Source organism: Chroicocephalus ridibundus, chromosome 8 (assembly GCF_963924245.1).
Source record: "Chroicocephalus ridibundus chromosome 8, bChrRid1.1, whole genome shotgun sequence".
In the NCBI taxonomy this organism is placed as follows: domain Eukaryota; kingdom Metazoa; phylum Chordata; class Aves; order Charadriiformes; family Laridae; genus Chroicocephalus; species Chroicocephalus ridibundus.
Window position 1 is genome coordinate 48,865,045 of NC_086291.1, and position 22,535 is coordinate 48,887,579.

The following is a 22,535-nucleotide window of genomic DNA, read 5'->3' on the forward strand; positions in this document are numbered from 1 at the left end:
AGATAAGTTTTATTTTTGCTACAGATGCCAAATATCATTTAGTCTAATTTGTTAAGAGTAGTTTCTTCCCATCAGTAAGTTAAAACACCTGCACACCTCTGTCCCCTTCATTAAAACAAATATCCATTAAGTGTCCTGGCATCTTTGCCCTAGTCACCACGTACCAATAATGATGCACCAAATGCTTGCACACTGTACTGTTTATGAGTCATCGAACATGGTATATGAAGATACTGTACGAATTGCCTCTGTAGATCTTTGTGCAGAGCAGCACTGTACAACATACCTGTAACACTTCTTGCTTACCTGCACACTACCGTTCTTAAAAGTTACTATTTTATGAATATCTATCTAAACCAAACCAGGGGTTAATAAAACAAAAACGAGCACTGTTTTCACCTATAACAGCTAAGCACAACACAACAGATAAATCCTGTCACAAGAACCTTATGTTTTAATGAGTTGTAGCAGCATCCCTTAATGATTGTAGCAGGATACTGGGAATTGCTGGATTACAGCTGCATCTCTGACTTTGTGAGGCCTCAAGCAAAACATTAAAATGCTGCAATTTGGGCAATGAGAAAAAACACAAGACCCCAAATTAGTGGATGTTTATGCAGTGGGGTTTTTTTAAATGTTTGCCTTGATCTTTGTGCTTCTCTTGTACTGTGTACACAAGTCTAATGATCCATCTTTAGTACCTTCTTGGCATGCTGTGGGGATTAGTTAACGACTGCACAGCTCTTTGAAGGTGTTCAGGCTATTTTATTTTTAATTAATATTTGCAAGCTACTTTGAGCTTCTCTGATGAAAGGGCTTAAACAAGTACAAAATTTCAGATGGTTATTAGTCCAACACGCAAGAGGGCAAGATGTGGAAGTAAAATGAGACTACGGGAGAAAGGAAACAGCTCCATTTATTAGGCACTTGGGATATGTAGGTAAATAATACTGAAATACAAAAAAAAGTTTAAAAATTATGAGACAAGCTTACCGCTCTGAGAAATGGCAGGCTCCCAATGCATGTGCTGTTTAGAAGTTTTCCATGGAAATTCTGAGGCACAGCTTCAAGGAATGTCAGTTACTATAGTTTTATAATACCGCTCTGACAGTTCAGTCTAGTTGAGGATTGGTTTCACATGTTGACAACAGACTATTCTCATCTCCTCCCTCCTTGCCCTACATACTGGGACATGAAGTGGTAGGCAAATCCACAGAGTCTTATTTGCAGGAGTTGTGGATTAGATCCCCATTAAAATCAGCAGCAAAACTCTTTGGGCCCAATTTCATTAAGAATAAAAAAAAAAGCGCCCTATGATAGCAGCTAGGTGGTAATATTAGGATTTGATGGGAGTTGTGTTCATTCTGATCTATTTCAAGATAAAGCCCAGGCCTTTGAAATAAGTTTCTGTTTGTAGTGTTCTATTTTCACTCACTCTTGCTCAGTGGCTGATAATGGCTAAAAACCAAAGGAAATTGAGAGCTGCTTTGAAGTCAGCAGGAAATCCCGATATAAAAAAAATAAATGTAGCCATTGGGGAGTCAAGTATATCTTTTAATAACAAAATGCGAGTGTTTTGACTTGCATACTCTCAGTCATCTAACTGGCATAGTGCTGCTACACCTCGATTTATCCAGTGTTTCTGGGGCTTGTCTGAAGGGAGTTCAATTGAGAGAACATAGTTGGTTGAGTGGCCAGTAGTGGATAGGACGCCTCTTCTTGCACTCGTCTTGTATACAGGGCATGAATAGATGTTCATATGAAGAAACTTGGAACTTTCTCCAGGTTTCAGCCAAATTATGGGCAAAGGATCATAAAGGATTTTTGGAAGCGATTCTCCAATTACCAAGGATTCTCTATCCCATCGTGCACCTTCCAAAAAAAGGCCTCTCACATAAGCCCCATCTTCTGGCATTTTCTCCATGGTGTGCTCCTCTTTCATCACCTAGAATGATTAAACCATTGCTTGATTTTATTTTTATCTGAAGTGTATTAAATCCTGTGACAGTCTGAAATTACTCCTTTAAATAAAATTTCTTTTCATTTCAAAACTCTATTCCTTGCTGCCCCTTCACACGTTTCAAACTGTTCAAGAAAAACAAAATTCCTCTGTATTTTCTTACCTCAAATTCAAATCCGATGTGGTCAATCGGGATGGTGTATTTTCTGGCATAGTTTTGTAAAACACCAGTCAAAAAAGACTGAGTGAAGAAAAATCCTGAGAGCCAAAAGACTGTGGGCAGTCCATTGATGACCCAATCCTGAACATGAAAAGAAAAAACAAACTGAAGAAAAAATACATTCTGTGGCTTCACTGTGCCCATTCACCAGAAATGGTATGTCTTTTCAGATATGCTCAAACAGCACAATGACTGCTTCAACCTTGATGGGACCCTCTGGATATTACCATTAGTTCTGTATTTTTCAGAGACAACAAATCACAGAAGTCAGTTATTTATGATGACAACAAAAATAATCACTCCTTCTAAAACAACCAGAACTTGCTGCTACTGAGAAAGAAATTTCAGAAAGTAGCATAAGCATATTTTGGTGTCTAGATACTAGCCAGCAAAAAAAAGAAAAATGATTGAATTTGGACACTTTTATCAATATACCCTCTTGTACAGTCTTGTAAACACCAATCTCCTAACACGAAAAAAGGCCAAAGTTTCTTACATAGTATCTTCACCGATGACTGTGAGGGCACTCACTACAGCCAACACATCAGATCCTAAAGGAAATCATTCAAGTACAAAGATGCCAGACAAGGAGATCTTGGGCCAGTATCTTTGTTGGCTATCACAAAGGCAGTAGGAAAAACAAGGCAAGGGCAGAATGTCCCTATATTACTCTAAGCCATTTGGAGTCAAAAGAAGCTCATAAGGTACTCTGATCCAGCAAACAGGAAACTTTGCTGCTTATACAAATCTTTCAGACACTTCTTCCTAGCTTTCTCCTCCTCTGACTTGTACAGAATTCCACTACATCTCGGTACCTCAGCTATTTAAGGTACACCTGAAATTTTAAGTAATTTAAAGAGTGCGCTAAGAATACAAGGGAAGTAATATAAGGGTGAATAAAGAATAAAATAGCTTGTTCAAAAAGTGTGTGGAAGTGTTGTCACTTTTTATTAAACTTGAAAGAGATTTACAGTCACATATACAAAATTTAATAGTGCCTGTTATGCGCCGTTTCTAAAGCATTCTCACACCTGGTTCAGTGTCCTTTGAGCAGGGAAATCATTAAGGCATCAATGCAAAGTAAAATGCATCTTCTAGAAACAGAAAAATGGAAACTACCAAATGCAGCACTGGATTAGTACTAAAGGATTATACTCCCAACTCACCCGGCTGAGCAATTGCCCAGCTAATTCCAATGCTGTTAATGCAGTATATATTTTGTCACGAGTATGTACAAGTAGTCCACAGTCTTGGGCTATAAGGGCACTGCTGAGCGAGGACAGTACTGATACACATTTTACCCATTCAGCTTTCAACCACCAGTCCTTAGACCTGTCAGTCTCAGTTCAGCATACCTGGAAGAAGATCAAACGAGAGAGGAGATCGGACACGTAACTTCCCAGTGGCTTCAGTGATGGATAGGATTTGGCAGCCCACATTGACGGTACTTTTCCCATTAGCATGCTGTTGAAAACATCTTCAAGTTCAGATGACATCAACACTTGGCCTTTAATGGCTTTGCCTAAATTAATGAGGCTGCTCCGAACAACTTCAGTAAGCCTTCAGATAAAACAAAGAAATTGCCATCTCATTATTTACTACTTACTATCTGGCCACAGACCTGAGTCCAAATTGAATGAAGTGCTGATCAACGCTGGTAAACGTCCTGTCAGAAATTCCTTACCTCACCTGTAGTTATCAAAACTTTTACTTAACTTCAGAAAAGCAAACAAAGAAAAAACACACACAGAGAAATGAAAGATAGAGAAAATTCCCATTCTAGACAAGGGAAATCAAGTGACAAGAGCTTTAAAGATTGTAACACTAATTAACGTAGTGTGCTGTGAATACTGGGGCCTGGGTATGACTTAAAAAGAATAAAGTAGGCTGCTCTATGTCAGCACAACAAACTCAAATCTGATTTAAGTTCATACTCCAAGAACATAGATACTATTTCCATATTCAGGTAGCCAGCTGCAGCTTTCAAGTCTCTTTAAAAGGTTCACCCAAAGCAGAATCTATCATGTCAAGAACAACGTATTGTAAAAGGCTTATAACTGGTTAAGGCTTGTGCATGGCTAGCACTAATGAACACAAGCATATTTCATTATTGGTAGTGCTACACAAAACGCTGAGCCATACCTGTTAAATCGAATTAGTTCTTGCCTCAGAACTGTATTCATGGACTCTTCATAAAGTACTGGGTATGCCTTCATAACCTCTTCAATATCAAAGCCACTTGGTAATTTGGATAGGATGTCCTGCGCCAGATCTTCAACAGTTTCCTGAAATCACAAGTTTGCAGTGAATGAGGCATTTCCCTTTTTTTCACCTCTTTTTATTCAATAAATTGCACAAAACACTATAGATGTTACATTTTTTTCTGTATAACCACATAGGTATTTTAGTCCATTTTCCTAAAGAAATAACGCTTACGTGCTCTTACTCTTTGTGCATCATCCTGTCTGTCTGCGTCTGCATGTGCCTGCGTGCTCCTTTTCCCTTCTCAATAGTTTTAAATTTGTTAGTAATTTTTATTTAACTTACAAAAAGGTTTTAAGGCAACTTCTAAAGAAACAGGCAGCAGAGCAGACAAGCATAATCCTACTACTGCCACAATGAAGTAAAAGACAAAGTATGCAGCATGGGGAAAATGATGGGAAAACCACATGAATATCCCAGCCACCAGAGAAGCTTTACTTACAGCATATCAGACATCAGTGAATACGGTCACTAGACAACCCCCCAGTAAATCAGGCTCAACTTGCCATCTTTAAAGGTTCTTCTATGCCAAATCTGTCTGCTTATCTACAGCGACATTCAGATCTACTCCCAGCACCAGAGTCACGTTGTAAGAGGTGCTGGATTGGTCTGAGACCTAGGGCATGACAGGAAAGGGCACCTTTCCAGAGCGTAAGTTGGTCTTTCTTCCTTAGTTACCTGAGGGGACTTCCCACCTCCCCCTGCTTCTCTAGGCAAAGTCAGAAGCACTCCACTGAAAAGCTGGATAGTCTCCTGGTTATCCTTGGTGATGTCTGCATTTTCATGAAGTCCAAACACTTCAGGATGTGTTGTAATTGGTAAACTTCGTAGGTATTCAATGTAAGACTGTAAAAGAAACATTTAGATAAATGATCAGTAAATCCAACTTGGACCGAACATTCCCATTTACAATCAAATACATAAGTTCCCAGTTAAATGCATCCAGGAATTGACTTAGTCCACAGAGGTAAATATAAAAGTTTTGAATGGTTCAAAGACTCACTGAGGAGTTGTTCTTACCACCCTCAGGTAAGTAGCAAAAGAAAGCAGGAGAAAGGAATGTACATTAGAAATATACAAGGAACGCTGGTAGGAATCATAGAATCATTTAGGTTGGAAAAGACCCTTGGGATCATCGAGTCCAACCATCAACCCCACTCTACAAAGTTCTCCCCTACACCATATCCCCAACACCACATCTAAACAACTCTTAATCACATTCAGGGATGGTGACTCCACCACCTCCCTGGGCAGCCTATTCCAGTGTCTGACCACTCTTTCTGTGAAGAGTTTTTTCCTAATGTCCAGCCTAAACCTACCCTGCTGCAGCTTGAAGCCGTTCCCTCTTGTTCTATCGCTAATTACCTGTGAGAAAAGACCAGCACCAACCTCTCTACAATGTAGTTGTAGAGAGTGATGAGGTCTCCCCTCAGCCTCCTCTTCCTCAAACTAAACAGTCCCAGCTCCTTCAACCGCTCCTCATAAGATTTATTCTCCAGGCCCTTCACCAGCTTCGTTGCCCTCCTCTGCACTCGCTCCAGCACCTCGATATCTCTCTTGTATTGAGGTGCCCAAAACTGGACACAATACTCAAGGTGTGGCCTCACCAGTGCTGAGTACAGGGGGACAATCACCTCGCTCCTTCTGCTGGTCACACTATTTCTAATACAAGCCAGGATGGCATTGGCTTTCTTGGCCACCTGGGCACACTGCTGGCTCATGTTCAGCCGCTTGTCTATTAGAACCCCCAGGTCCTTTTCTGCCAGGCAGCTCTCCAGCCACATTTCCCCAAACCTGTAGCGATGCATGGGGTTGTTGTGGCCCAAGTGCAGGACCTGGCACTTGGCCTTGTTGCAGCTCATTCCATTAGCGTTGGCCCATCGATCCAATCTATCCAAGTCTCTCTGTAGAGCCTCCCTATCCTCACGCAGATCAACACTCCCACTTAACTTGGTGTCATCTGCAAACTTACTGATGATACACTAGGAGTCACAGAAGAGGGTAGGATGCTCTGTGTTTCACCCCTACAACTGCAGGCTATACAAATAGGTGGGATTTGAGCACATTCGTTATCTCTATGCAGCTGGCAGAAGGGAAAAAAGGGATGAAAATTGAGTATGTACCTGCCATTCCACCTCCTCATCCTGGTCATTGCTTTCAAGGCAATAGTTGTTGCAAGAGGGTGCAGAAGTGCCCTGTAAATTCCTGAAGCCTGACTCCTATTGGCTTTCTAGAACTGTACTGGAAACCTGCACAGGGGTGGCTCTTTGCATCAACAAACACCAGAATATTGGATGATCTACACATCCATTGGGGTGTGTTAGATATTAAGTACCAGATTAATTCTTCATACATAAGATATATTCTGGCATGGCTTTGTGATCTTATGGGGTTTATTTTCTATTTGTTGTATTCAGCATATCAAAGTACAGGGTAGATAAGGTTTTTCCCAATAACTCACAGAGAATTTACATCTGTTATCTTCTCACCTCATATGGACCATGTGGTGGTACGTAGTAGTCATCTCCAGGTGCAAGAATATACTTGTCCTGCTCTATATCCTTGCTATAGACTATGGAAAGAAGGGACAGGAGAAGACGCCTGTCTTTATCATCTGTTACTCTGCCTCCGTAGTTACATTCCCCTGGGAAAGGACAAAGAAAACCATGATGAAAAACTGAAAGTTAATGAATAAATAAAAATTGTTTTGCAATAATGTATAGCTCCAGTAAACTAAAGTTCTGAAGCTCCAGATCTTCCAAAGGGTTTAGGCCCTACACTTCAATTGATTGAATGGAAATGAGGCACTTTAACACCTTTGGAGCTATGGGCCAAATTTGTGCATCTTGATGATGAAAGGTTTAAGGAACACTATGAGTTGGTCTGAGAGACTGCTACTCATGCCGCAGTAAACAAACTCAGGTTTTAAATGACAGCTCTTTTGCTTGAAATTCTCATTAGTAAGAATATTTAGAACTGTCAAAATCTGAACAGTGCTACATAGCTGATCTTTGTCTTGTTCCTTTCATGCAAACTTAACCCGATTATGTATGTATACAGTAGAAAACAAGGGATCTCAAATACGCAATACCCATGTGCAGAAGGATTTGGAGAGATTTAACTAATGGGCAGGCAACAAGGGGAGGTTTACACTGATATAAAGTACAGAAAACAGCTAAAAGCTCACAGTTATTACTTTAATCCTGACTCCTGAGATTCTTTTTCACAAATATTTCATAATATTAGCAAAAATCAGGAACTATCTTTATAAGGTCGACAAAGGAAGTGCCAAGAAGCAGCTACCTGAGAAGGTGAACTGAATAGCCACAGCAACCGGATTGTTTATGCAGGTCAACACCTCCTGCTTTAAATTGTTGAGTATTATCACATCCTCTGGTAAACTGCCAATGCTTGCTGTGTCAAGATCATATTGATCAGCTAAAGTGAAACCAAGGCCATTGACGTTTTCATTTGGCATATATGAAACAAAGATCAGGAGGTTTGCTGGACCATAAATAATTCTTCTAGCTATTTATGAGCCAAGAGAGGAGCCATCTGAGGGTTTGGGATCCGACTTGTCTGTATGTGGAAGGCCAAGAAAGTAAACCTGAATGGAATCCACTCAATTTGTCAAGAACTCATCAGTTTATCACTGTACCAGCTGAAAGTGCCTAGCAAAGTCAACACATGGTAGAGGGTGCAACGCTGGTACCTGTTAGGTATGTCAGAGCTTCAAATGGTATTTCTTCATATGCATTCAGAAACATCTGGATCTGTTGCATGCTGATTCGGAGGTCAGATTCGTTGAATTCATATGGAATATTCCAACCTGTTCAATTCAGAAAAGATATAATGGGGAATGATGCCGATATGGGGAATGAATACTGATAACCATGCTCAGGAAATTATGTTATTGGTACTATACCCTTAGTACAGAGCTGAAGATAACAGCTGCCAGACAGTGCCTAGAAGCATCCCTGGAATTTACCAGGCTGCTTATTGCACAAGGGAGAATATGACTCCATAACAATATTGTATCCTAAGGCACTATAAACATCGTTCTGTATAATTAAAACATACGCACTGGCATTTCGGTATCACACATTCCTGAAAAATTGTGGTTTATCTGAAGTAGAACACAGACCTGCTCGGTACTTTCAGCTAATCTGTTACTATCTGGAAACAATGAGAACAGGAGTTTTAATTCATTGATTGATTTTAATTTTTAATCAGTCTGCCCATCTATTAATGCTGTTTGTATATGACATTCAGAGTAACAGTACAAAAAAAACCCCAAAACCAAAAAACTGCACAGGAGCATACTCCAGATAAGAGAATCCTGCAGAAAACCTATACCCCTAGTGCAAACCAAAAAATAGGACTATTGCTGCAACTACCCTTCTTCCCCCAGACAGCTGGTCACAATAAGCAGTAGATGTTGCTTTTGTCACTTACAAAAATTATATTTTCACTTTAAAGCAAAAAACTAGTATCTTCATCCTGACAATCTAGTGTTTATTTATAGCTGCCTATTAAAATAAGGACCACAGCTTTCAGTCAAATTACAACATTTTATAACAGTAGCCTGTTAGGACGAAGACAGACTCAGTCAGAATGGAAGGCTGAGAATTTCACGTACACCAGTGGTGAGTATAAGCTTTATCTAGTTATAAAAATGGAATCTATGATTCCATACATTTCTACATTCTATGTTGAAATTCTATATAGTTTTCTAAATATTTCGAGAGTATGGAAAAAACTGAAGCACGAATCTTACTAATACATATCTTTTCATTGCTGTGTTATGAACAACACACTACAGCTACGTAAATTTGTTTCGCACCAAGTACAGATATGCACTAGCTTTCATAAAATGAATTATACACATAAATAACAAAAGCAGAATTGAATAGGACACATCTTTAATTATGAAAATTTAAAATGGAACTGGATTTGATGGTTAGCTAGTAAGAATGACAGTAATAAATTAATAATTTAGTAAGCTATAATTTAATATAACTACCGTAGAATATATTTACTTGGAAAACTGGTACTCTTTAGTCTCCCCCAGGGTAATACTTTTAGTAGCTTCAAAAGAAGCTTTGTCTGAATGAGAGTCCCTGCAAATAACAGCTTTTAAACTTTATTATGTTCTGTGCAATATAGATTGCACTCTTGTAATATTGCTAACAACAATACCGCCTTTTTACAAAGGGGTTCCAATAATGCATTTCAAAACTACTAATCTTTTTGACACAACCTGCAAAGTAATCTAAACCTTACCCAGTGGGCCAAAGTTTCTCCTTTCCTGCACAATGGCATGAAAAAAGCAAAGGCCAAACAGCAGTTTTTGCCATATTTCTGGCTTTTGGCAACTGCTAAAGAACACAGGGTCGGAGATGGGGTCATTAAGGTATGATCGAAGAAGGTTCGCTCTAACTCCTTTTGGAGGTTCATTCGTCATTTTGATGCCATTCTGGAGGATACTAACAGGAAACTTTTCTGATGGATAACTAGTTAACCACAACCTGAAAAGAATTTTTAAAAGCACATTATCAAAAAATCATCAGTATTTATAAATCCTCTATTGATGTGCAGAAGACTAAGTTTTATTACTTGCTTAACTATAACGATAACATCTAAATTTGTTCTAAAAAGCAGGCATAAAGTAGATTATATTGGACAGGTAGAAAAGATGGCATCCTAATTAGGTATTGTTATTTTATCACTGCACATAAGCGATATGAATGTTACACTTAGTTGTTCAAAGTTTCCTTCCTTTTTACTAGTGTCTTCAGCAAACAAGAAACACTCCCATTAAAACCAGCAAAATATTAAAACTCCTACCTGAATTTATCATTGGTATTCTCAGGCACTATAACTTCCTCGCAGATTTTTTCCAAAGCAGGCATCCAGCTAGTTGCAAGATGGCAGTTTTGTAACACTACCCAGGTTCCATCAGTAATAGCCTGATAAATCATTTTTGCTGCTACTGGGCCCTGGCCCTGTCCAAGCGAAATAGTTTGAATGCTTGTACCTCCCATGCCAACATCATCGGCAAATTTTAGCAAACCTATGATAGCAAGTTTCACACATGCAAGCAAAGACAAAGTCTATTAGAAAGTAGATCTACGTTATATTTATCATCTTTATAATGTAAAAAGTAATTAAAGGGGCAAAAGTCAACAAATATTTTACTCAATTGAAAAAAAAACAAACCACCTCAACAACCCTGAAGTAGCATCAAATGCTGTATCATTCACTGTGTTTCTGACGCATATGCTAAAATTTAGCTGTGTAAAGTAATACTAAAAAAACACCCAAAACCACATCACCAAAAACCCTAGCCAGGTTAAATGTCTGTCCTCTCCTTTAACCCTGAGTGCTCAGTTCCAGCCTGCACTACAGCTCTCTCCTCTCTCTGTTCCATGGGTACAATTGTTTATGGGGGTTGAGCTGTAAACTGAATCTTTAGATCTGGTTAAAAATAACCCTCCAGCTTTGCCATCAAAACCACTACCTCCTGGAAATATATCCTTACGGTATGGCTCCACATTACAATTCTTTTGGCAGAAAACCAGGTTTAAAAATAATCTGGGTGGTTATTTTTAAAAGGACATTTAACAGATGTGTTTTTTAATGTGGTCATATACACCATTTAATTAGTAACTGAGAGGGAGGAAACTTTCTGAAGGAGGGGTTGTAATAAAGACTGGGGCAAGTCCCAAACACCCACTGAAAGAATTGTAATGCAAGCACAAATTACAAACTGGTCTGGCTGTTACAAGCCATTAGATCCCTAAATTGCTGCTCAGAGACCTAGACATTCCATCACCACCACATTCATTCCACCCTCTAGCAATTTTACTATCCTTGTACATATATGCGCAGATGCATATGTTTGATATTCCATCACTGCTGTATTGTATTTTAAAGACACTTTAAAGATCAAATGAAGGGGCCTACACTATTATCAGTTTAGTCACACTCAGTGACATTTAACCAGATAAAAAATGATTTCTTAATACCAGTCTCACCTGCCATAGGATCAGCACCTGGCGATAATACAAAAATCAAAGGGGCACAACAATTTGAATCACTGTAACTTCTTCCAAGATCAAAAGTAGGTGGTTCAATAAATGTTCTTCCCATATTTTCCACAATGAACTCCTGCACTGCCGGAATAATTTTGTCAGGTCTCAAACATCTGAGAATAACCATGCGATCTAACCCCATCAGTGTGCTCCACGTATCTGGGAAGGCTTCTTCATGGGGTCTTACAGAGTCATATATTAGCTTCCATTTTGAAAAATTCTCTTTTACGTGTTCCATTAGTCCGTGGAGGTTTGTCAGACTAGATGCACGTACGAGCTCAGCCCATGATTTGTCAGATAGCCAATCTGGAGCTGGATTGGGGTGAGGATTATCAAGAGCAACACCTCCTGTCAGTAGGAAACGCCAAACATCATCATCTATTTGGTCTTTTCCCTTCATAATGCCTACTGTCAGAAGGAAGGAGAATAACAGCTTATCCTTTTCAAACAGTGAACGACAGACATTATTATAGATGCTCATTGTGAAATGCTTGGTTATGTTTTTAATTCTCTCTTCTAGATCTTCACTCTTTTTGCTTTTAGCAATAGATTGAACATACAAGTTAATGAACCAAATCAACGAATACTGGTACATAGGTTCAATGTTTTCCAGATCAGAGATGCAGAAAAAGACAATGGCTGAATGAACAGCAACTGGCTTATACCCCATTCGAGTAGAATCTATTTGCATCTCAGTTACAGAGGCAATTTTTTGCTTTTCAGAGATTTCTTCGGATAACTCTTTGGATGAAGACAAAATATGAATTGCTGTTTCATCTTCTAAGATGTTTCCTTCAGAATGAGAAAGGATCTCCAGGATTTTATCTTCTATTTCCTTTAGTTGTTTCTTGTTGGCTGCGCTTTCTATAATCAGTTTATTTTTCTTTTCTTCTAGCTCAGGCTTTTCCTCTGCAGCTACAATTCCAAGAAGTTGGTCCTGAAGACCCAAAGGCGTAATCATAAAGTTGAGTAGACAAACTTTCACAGCCACTTCAGGAAGATAATGAGGATTTCTTAAGCGGGTTGTGATGTAAAACCTGAAATCTTTTGAATATTCAATTACATTTTCCCCTAATTTCATGTATTCTACTCCTTGTTGTTTGAATGTTAACTTTAACAAAATGGGCTCTATGAAAGCATCTAGTTCTTCACCAATATTTTCTAGCAAGACTGGTGTTCCAAGCTGAATAGCATTTTCTAATGTCCTCACGTAATGTGCGTCAGATAATTTGATAACTGACAGCCTGTTAGTTTTCTCCATATTTTTTACCCACTTGTTAGCTTGCCTTTGAGGGTCTATCATTAAAGCCCATCTTCTTGAGTTAGAAACAATTATGCCGTTGTCAATGGAAAAAGAATCAATTGGCAATCCAGCAATCTGCCATGCACGGATTTTGACTGGATCCCCTAATGTATTACTTAAGCTAAAATCACTGGAGCATGGTATGTTCTTTTCATTGCAGAGGACCTGCCATTGCTTTTGACATTTTAGGCGGTAATCTACAGTAAAGGCTCCCAAATAAGCCACAGTTCCTGATGATAATAACACATCTCCTATAAGGTCTATGTACCGTATTCCTAATAATCGTGCAGCTTCTGTCCACCTATCTTTCTCTCCACCAAGACCACTAATTAGCTGTTCAGCTCTCACAAGCTTTTGTGAACACAGTTCAATATTATTTTCTAACTCTTTCTTCCGGTCATTCATGTTGTCAAACTCATCATTCAAAGCTTGGAGGCGATCAACTACCTCCTTAAGTTCTGCTTGTTTTGTTTTTAGCTTCTGCATTTGAACGTCCAGTAATGCTTCTGCTTCTCTCAATCGTTCACGCTTTGGGGCAACCACTTTTGCAACACGGTCATAGACTTCCATGGCTCGCACCCACTTGCATAGTCCTTCACAAGCAGATGAGACATTTTTTATGACAGCTGGCTGAAAATCTGGATGATCAATAAACCTCTCTCTAATTCTCTTCATTATAGCGGGAGGAATATTATCCTTATTATACGTCTTTAAGCTCTCAAGGAATTTCAGATCTCCAAGAATTTTTCTAGATGGCCCCCAGTAGTCTTCTATCATTTTACCTATATTGCAAATAATACGAAGATCAGGCTTAAAACATGCATGTTCAAACGGAAAAAATACTTGAAACATAATATGAAGAATTAACATCACTGATTTTGCAACAAAATTTTATTACGCAACCACTGTTGACTCATTTGGGAAAGTCATTACCTAAAGAAATTCTGACAGGAACTTCAGCATCACTAACCTATGCCATATCTATTAATTACATATTAATTCTAAATCAACCACGCACAGCAAGCAACAAATTACTATACAGTCTTTCTTAGCATAATTTATTAGATAAATCAGTAACCAAGCATTCCTTCCTAATCTAGGTAACAGCTTTGGATGAAAGACATTTAAAGAATTCTTATTTTCAATTATGAAGGGTTGAACTGTGGGGGCATAAGGTAGAAGAAAAGTGAAAGAAAAAGGTCTCTTTCCTTTCCTACCTCACAAATCCTGTGCAATCCCACAACAACAACAGAACCCACGCAGAAGGAGCCTGTTAGAGTAATCACCTGTGACAGGGGTATAACTAGAATTCTATCTCCCAGTATAACTGAAAGATTTTGGTAGCAGGCATTAGAGGGGAAAATACAGGTGAACAGCAGATCTCCAGCTCCCAGAGTTCCTCAAGGCAATGCAAAAATCAAAATTGGGTCAAAGGAAGTTGAAGAGATGACTTTGTGCTGGTGACTGGAATCATATTTACAGAGCTTGTACAGCAGTGTCAAGCAAGTGCAATATGTTACAATGGCAAAAGCAACTCAGCTATTCAGTGTAGTTGTAAGTCACTGATAGCAAAATGCACTTTTAGTGGATGTGGCTGCATTCACGCTAGAAGCACTTAACTACTATAACACAGCAGTACTCCAAGCATTCCTAGGGCACGGATAACAAATACCGCATCATTACCACTGCCACTTGGATCAGGTTTTCTCTCTGGTTTAGTTCCCTTCATGACACAGATACTCTCCATGACGAGCTTAACAGGACCAGGTGGATTCTGCATGGATTTCACTAGAGAGATGTCTGAAGGATTCAGGGTATCAAGAGCTGCAAGTGCTGCCTGCAAAGCTGGCATGGCCTCAGCAAGGTCTCCTTCACATTCATCCTGTTAAGAAATTGGGCAAAAGCCTATAAACCTTCATAAAATCCCAGGTCTGCAAACTCATTACCCAACTCCACCACAGCCTCCGAGAACCTTCTGCGCTTATAAGTACCTAATAAAAAGACTCTTCACAACATTGTGTTTCTTGTAGAGAAAACCAGTCCCACAATTTGTCTGAGCAGTTTAAAGAGGGAAGGTTTGTAGATAAATTAATAACTTCCATAAGATGAACTGATAGCTGAAAAAGCCAGGCAAGCTTTCAAGATCAAAATCTCTGTGCTCTGACAAGGAGAATTAAAATACAGGCTAGGTATAGTTGTTCTTAGTTAAACCTTACAGTGCTGATCAGGTAAAAATATATACTGTGTAGCTTTAATTCTTTATCATGTACTCAGATCTACCTATCTGTCTAATTATCTACCTTATCTATTACTGACATTTCCAACTAGTTACAAAAAAAAAATATTGAGGAATCCTGCAGCTTCCCATGGGAAATTCTGTGCTACAGACATGCGGCTGTGACAATATCTCTGAGGTTATGCCTCATCAGGCTTCACGCAGCACTATGCCAGATTACCTCAGCTAACTCTAAAAGAACTGTCTTTGGGCCTGGAAACAGTATAACCTCATGACTCAATCTGTTGAGAAGGAGAATATATTAGTACAGAAATAAGAGCTACACAGCTTTTGGGATGTGAACTAGAAAGGGAAGCTATGCAGTACTGTGAGATACAGTCATACTCCAAACAGCCAAAATTTACCTTGTTTGTATTAGGAACATTTCATTCATCATCTCTTGCAATTTTGTTACTTCAAGAGCTTAGCTCATACCATTAACACATCATCACAACTCCCATTTACTTGGAAAGACTTGGAACCCATCATGCTCCTGTCTCAAGCCCTTGTACACTACCTTAATAGCTTTAGCAACAGCTGCTGCTTCATTAGCCTCTTTTTCATCGGCTGACACTAGTTCCTTCTTTGCGTCTACTTCAGTGGTTTCCTTTTCAATCTTGATCATCATTTTTTCTGTTTCTGCAGAAGTTTGAATGAGTTCAGGCTGAAGAGCAGTCAGTTCTTTCTGCATCTCTGCAACCTGATGAACGTAACGGGAAAATCAAGAAAAAATTTCTGTAAACATTGCACGCATTTCACATCTTGATGTCTTAGGAAGAAAGATCAGAAGACACCATATTAATACAATCTAAAAAGGGACATTTGATCTAAATAATTATTAAAATAGTTCTCTACCCTATTTTTACCAAGAGCTGTTTTATTTAACTGAATAAATTTTTAAAAAGGATTTCTTTTTTTATCCTCCATGCAATACGCTTGCTTTTTTATCATCCACTTAATTTCAATAATGAGAAATAAATTGATTAACTGTAATTTCTTTCCTTACAGTCAGTTTCAGTTTATGGAACCCAAAGTAATCCTTCATTGCACAGGTGGAAAACAAAATCCAAGAGAAACTTGGAAGGAAACACAGAATTAGTGACAGCAACGGCTGCAAATTGGATGCTCTTCTTCATCCAGCAAGTATCTGAAAGCCTCTTTACTTTGCTTCTTGGAAAGATCAATCCCTGGATCACATGGATTAAAAAAATGGGGTTATTTACCTGGAACCTGATCAATTTTCTACTGGGAATCTACTTAGGAATTAAAATTTATTATTGTCTTACAACGTTCTTCAACTTCTCCCCTATTTTGAAAGGGGTAATAGGAACTAGGTACTAAGGTTTTGAGAAAATAATGAAATTTGCAAGGTTTATTCCTTCAACATTTTATGAGTACCATCAATTTCATTTAGCTTTCTATTAAGTGCTATAATCTGAATTTACATACCACAATTACCTAAAATGGCTAAGCAGTAATCTAACTTTTCCTGCTAGCTTTCTATAGAAAATTATCAATAGCATCATGAATATAGTGAACAGAGTATTTAATATGTTGGGGTTTTGTAAGTTTTAATCAGCTTATACAGACCCCATACTAAAGTATGCATATGGTACCTATTCAGTGTTTTCATCTGAAACTTACTTGTGAAGATGCAAAATCAAGTTTTTGAAGTCCCATAAGATAACGAGCTCTCATCATGTCAACTTCTTCCCTTTTGCTATTCAGCAGAGTCTTAAAGGTAAGAATCAATTCTAGGTATGAAGCTGGTGTCACATAGTTGTGTCTTCGCAGTGTAGCGTAGTAGCTGATGGAGAGCTCTCTCACACTTTCTTGGAAATATTTGCACATTGACACAACCCTAGAGAAAATTTTTCCACATTACTATGAAAATACAATCTGTCTTTATGTTAATTACGAGGAAATAACTCTAAGCCTATGACATTATATTAGTGTTAGAGAAGGCAGAATTGGTTTTTGCCCATTATAAGAAATATTTTAGACTTCTTAAAAGAGTGGCCTGATTTTCAGAAATATCAGATTAGAAATATCTAGGTGTCTTTGACTTGCACTGAAATCCCAGAGTTTCCCCAGAGGGGGAGGGGAACAAACATTTGCTTCATATGTTTCTTGACAGATAAACTCATACGCTTTTCTAATGTCATCTTCAAGTTCAACATCCTCTAAAAACTTGTTAGCAACCATTTCCAAAGCATCTGTGGGCCAGGTTTGGAACCAATCAATGGTGCAGCAGTTTATCAGTGAAGGGAACATCCGTAATCGATTCCGAAATGCATCTCCAATAGGACTCATGGCTAGAAAAAAAAATAAATCATGATTGTTACTTAAGTTTGTTTGCTGTTAGGAAGCAGAAACAAAAAAGCCTAAGAAAAACATTCTAAGAAATAACACATTGTATACCGACCTAAGACAATATGCAAATTTTTCTTCACCCTTTCAATAAAGAAATTGTACATAGCAAGGGGAGTGGCTTCAATTTTCCTGTTCTCCATCCTTGCTGCCCCTTGCATTTTCTCAACAATTTCAGCTTTCTCATCTGTTGCAAAGATATTAGGCACATCACCAGTATTTAAAAGCATGTTGATATCTTCTACAAATGCTTCATCCTTTATCTGATTATCACAAAACAAAAAGGACACATTATTGTTACCAACACCTGCTTTCAGCATGACTCGTTTAACATCTTCTTTCCATTCATGAATGCCATAGGACTTTGTAATTTCAATTTGAAAGAGTTCAAAGCTGTTCATGTAGGTGGCTAGCTTGGTAGCACTTTGTCGACCACTGCCACCAACCCCCACCAACAACAGATGTCCATTATCCTGTTTCAATACCCTGCATATCCTTGAGATATGCTCAATAGCAAACTTGAACATGACTAAGGACATCGGCGCTTTGCTGACATTGTTGTATTCCTCAAGGTAGTATTCCATCACGGTTGTCAGTTGCTTTAAGTCTGTGATTTCATCATACACTTTTACATTACTGTCCGGCATCAAATAGTCTCCAAAGAACAGGCTGCGGATATCATCATCGGAGATTTTTCCAGTAGGTGAGAGATGACTCAGTACCTACGGAAAAGACAAGAATCAACAGGTAATTCAAACTATTAGGAAACCATTTTCCTTAAAGTCATACTCATTTTTATCTACATAGTAATAACACTGTGGGAAGTACTGTTTTCCAGCTATTCTAGTTATTACCTCAGTGTGGAAAAAAAAAACCAAACACAAAAAACGCCTAAATGGGGAATATGCTGTAGGTTGGCATACAAGTTTCTACATATGCATACTTCACAGAGAGATTTTGCTGTCAAATATAGGACAAGTTCCCAAAAGGCTTCTCAGAAAAGTACCCACTACTCCCATTGGCTCGTACAAATATTAACTTAAGCAAAAGCACAGATAAATACTGTGTAAGACATTTATTCGAGATAGTCCTCTGTATCAACACAGAATCCTTTTGAAGTTATGAATCATTCTGGTATGAAGCAATTTGTATTAACTTGACTAAGAATAGGTATAATACTCAATATTGAATAGAAGACCATCCATACTTTTCAAAAACACTGATCAAAATAATTCAAAATGTGTCCAATATTAATGTAATCTCAATGTCTAAGTATTTCTGAGAAGGCATCAGTCTCGTTTTTGGTCCCAGCACATTACCCAAAAATACCTTATCAAAGCTCTGCTTGAAGCCATTTGATGTTGCCTCTTGTACCATCTGAAAGAATACCTTCTTGTCCTCCTCATCAACTAGGCGATCATAGAAAACTCTGTACACCTCATGAATCCAAAGTCTGATCAGTTTATCTCCATCCTGAAAAATGTAAATACAAGAAAACAGGTAAGTGTAGCTCAGGCAGAATTTCTTTAAAAACAAAAGGACAGAAATGTCCATCTGGACCCTGCTGTATCTTGTACTAAACTCAGTGGGAATCTTTCAGTTCCAAGCCATTCAGCACATGGCTCAGCATCTGCTAACTTAACTGGCTTCCCCACCTAGTTATTATCTTGTCCTTCCTGCCAATACAAACTGGAACTTCTTATGCCCAAACCATGACATTTACTTACTGATATTATCAAAAGAATTTACTTTTTCCATTGCTCTTTCTTACCGCAACATAATTAAACTACAACTTACTTGCAAATGAGTGTGTGGACAGAGCAGCACTCCTTTAATAACCCTGGAAAAATCCCGTAGATTAAAGACATAGTGTGATTTTGAAGGAGTTGGGAGAAAATTGTCAACTGCCATTTTATAAATCACCATTGTCGCTTGGACCATCATCTTACCCAGCCTTAAGAAGTAAAACAGATACAATTTTAACTTCTGCAGATAAATCACAGAAGAAAAAATGACAACGATGTTACAGGAAATATATCACATTACCTTAGAAACACAGGCTCAAAGCCTTTGCTGAAGTGCCAATCAGCAACTGCAGTAAAAATCTTGGTTAATATGTCATCATCAAAAGAAGAGATAGATACAATATTCAAGTGCCGTGTGAAGCGTCCTGTAATACGCACAAAAAGATGTAGAAAGATTTAGGAATGTCCAAACATTTTTCCACCTTTCAGCTAGCATATTCGAGGATTGACTGTCACTCAAACAACAATATTTGAATCTGGCTCCAGCTCCATGATTTTGTTTCTGGCAAATTTCTGACCCAGTAGTGATGCAAAAGAATTATAAACTGGTTTATATTTTACATCAGTATTTCACTTAGCATAATGGTTTTTAATATGAAAAACATGAATCTCCATTACAACAAGGCCACTATTACCCAAATTTAAATTTCAGCTTGTGTTACCCCTGTTGATTGTGATATGACACAGTAAAACTTTACCGAATCAAGTATCTTGTTATCATTAGGTTTGATCTAAAAAAATTCAGTCTATACATTAGTACATATTACAAGTTTAGCTGTATCGAAATAGTTATTTTACTAAAGCCTTCTCAGAGCACATACCTGTATTAGAGTGTCTAAATGAGGCAAAGTGGCATAAAGTGCCTTATAATGGTGTAGCTGTAGCTACATTAGGTCTTTTACTGACATAACTTTTTCATTAGAAAATATAGCCTCCCTTATGGAGATATGACAGGAATCATGGATTTGCAGGCAACGTGCTTGTAAGTAAATGCAGGCAGCCTATGTTAGCAGCAGGAGATACAATTTCAGAAGAGAACTGCCAGAAAGACTTGGCGAGAAGATGTATTCCCTCCCTTTTCCAAAGAATAGAAAACGGAAAAAGTGTCCAATTCCCTAATTTTAGTATTGTTTTCATCATTCGTAGTTTAATCAACATTAAAAACATTGTTTCTAATGTTGATTGAACTCCCCTTGGAGCAGACAAAGATTTGACCTCGAGCATACAGACTTCTATTTGGAATGACCCAGCCAGTGAATGTATCTGTAGGTTAACAAGTAATCCAGAAACGTAGAATGTCATCAGCAAAACTGAATGTGCCTCTTCACTTCAGTCAATTAGATAACTACTTGCCACAGTAATACATTTCCTACCTGTAATATCATTCCTGCCTCCCCCAGGTGGACCCATAGCTGAAACAAGCAGCACATCTATGATATTAATCTTGGATGTATCTTTCTTGTCGTACCAGTGACCGTGATCAATCCATTGTCTGAGAAGCTCAATAGGTGGCTGGGCTCCATACACTTCCTTTGCAGGCATGTTTAGGTCATCTATGGAGAACACAGACATCAAATAAAAAAAAAAAACCTCAGTGTTCAGGAATCATGGTTTTCTTTCAAAGCTAAGAAGAAAAAAATAACTGAACTAGAGATAGAAAAAAGTTGTGTCTTGTTATTCTTCTTTCCCATTAAACTATCCAGAACCAAATGGCATTGTATTTCACAGGCATGCTTAGGGGTGAATTTAGTGTGGTTGGTGATTTTCTTTTATTTTATTTCCTGTAACACTGCAACACTATGAACTATTCTGAAGACAACCACCACTTAAACAGTCAGAAACTTTTCAGCAGGGGGCAGTGCTAATCCTTCTTTGGATGCCTGAAAAAAGCCAAAACGCACTGAAGCAATCCAAAATTACTAGCCTCAGTAAATCTCTTCCTTTGCCTAAAGCCAGAATTAAAATGATGTAAAAACTCTGAAAAAAAACTGTCTTACCGACAAATATTATAGCTTTTTTCCCCGAAGGAGGTCCAAATAATCCCTTTCTTCTTCTGTCCAGTTTGGACATAATAATATCCTGGGTTTGGTTAGCAGAGGTTCTTGCAGAGAAGTTGATGAAGCTTGGGATGTATTTTTGCTTTGGAAGTTGTAGTAGAAAATTGTTTGTTATAGCTGATTTTCCAGTGCCAGTGGGACCCACAAAAAGCAAAGGGACATTATGCTCCACATATGTTTTAAGAAAAAACATTTGTCTGGCTGTTTCCGTTGTTGGAATGATCAGCTCAGATACCTGTTACACAGGAAAGTAAAATGAAAAACTAAAGTCAAACATCTAATAGCTTAATCAACATGAATATTTGCAAGCAACTACAGGAAGCCTGTAGCACAAATGCATTTTTTAAAAATTCTTTTCTCTGAAAACCTGGGCTATAACAAGATTCTGGTAGAGAGTATGGCCCCACTTCTTGTTCAGTGTTTAGACAGTAAATAGCACAAATAGCATTATCTATATTACGGTTCATAGACACTATATAAAGCCCAGAAGGAGATCTACAGAGTTGGGCATGGCTTAATTCTGTTCCCCTACTGTACAAAGGGAAAGGAACAGTGCTATGGAAATTTTTTTCTCTTCCTCATCTTCCACTTATCATTAGCAACTCTGCACTAGGTATCAAGAAAATATTTTAGACAGCAGAATGAAATGTAATCTTACATCTCTCATGTACTTAACAGACAAGACAGTTGCAACTACAATGGAATGAAAAGCTGAACAACCATCACTTAAGTTATCTTGAAATTTCATTTGCAGAACAGGTACTTTTTGCAGATCTCTGCTGTGCTACACCTCCCTTGAGTTCACAGCTGCCATCAAAATGTGAGTGCTCCTATTTGGAAATGAAGGGGATCCAGGACTCTCAGTACTGCTCTCCATATCCCAAAGAAGTAGTAAGTCTCTTTGCTTGCCCTCTGTGATTAACTCATACTGTAATATCATGATATCAAACATACAAAACAAAAATGAAAGAACGGAAATTCATACTTTGGCTTTTTCCTACCATGATTTCCCCAACATCAGATGCTATTACAGAGATTAAAGCAGAACCAAAAATTTTAACCAGCAGCCAACCTCAGGGCTCCGGGTTCACCTGCGGCGCTCAACTTTCAATATTGATGGTACCAGAATTAAGACATAAGCATGAAAAGGAGCCCACAGAGATTAATGAAATGTTGCATATCAAACAGT

General features: G+C 38.3%; 1 protein-coding gene across 1 annotated transcript in view; it reads right to left on the reverse strand.

Moving 5' to 3' along the window:
• Positions 1–898: 898 nt before the first annotated feature.
• The window catches only part of DNAH3 (dynein axonemal heavy chain 3), a 63,027-nt gene continuing 41,390 nt past the window's right edge, over positions 899–22,535 (reverse strand). Inside the window, exons 42-61 of the mRNA XM_063343199.1 lie at positions 21,287–21,581; positions 20,663–20,842; positions 19,531–19,654; positions 19,282–19,438; positions 18,814–18,957; positions 17,540–18,206; positions 17,264–17,429; positions 16,759–16,975; positions 15,632–15,814; positions 14,523–14,721; positions 11,480–13,621; positions 10,290–10,515; positions 9,726–9,970; positions 8,155–8,271; positions 6,932–7,086; positions 5,121–5,288; positions 4,323–4,465; positions 3,536–3,740; positions 2,124–2,261; positions 899–1,945 (exon numbers count right to left, since the gene is read on the reverse strand). Of these exons, the coding sequence (XP_063199269.1) occupies positions 1,592–1,945; positions 2,124–2,261; positions 3,536–3,740; positions 4,323–4,465; positions 5,121–5,288; positions 6,932–7,086; positions 8,155–8,271; positions 9,726–9,970; positions 10,290–10,515; positions 11,480–13,621; positions 14,523–14,721; positions 15,632–15,814; positions 16,759–16,975; positions 17,264–17,429; positions 17,540–18,206; positions 18,814–18,957; positions 19,282–19,438; positions 19,531–19,654; positions 20,663–20,842; positions 21,287–21,581 (6,225 nt within the window). The 3' untranslated portion in view covers positions 899–1,591. The remainder of the gene's footprint in view (positions 1,946–2,123; positions 2,262–3,535; positions 3,741–4,322; positions 4,466–5,120; positions 5,289–6,931; positions 7,087–8,154; positions 8,272–9,725; positions 9,971–10,289; positions 10,516–11,479; positions 13,622–14,522; positions 14,722–15,631; positions 15,815–16,758; positions 16,976–17,263; positions 17,430–17,539; positions 18,207–18,813; positions 18,958–19,281; positions 19,439–19,530; positions 19,655–20,662; positions 20,843–21,286; positions 21,582–22,535) is intronic.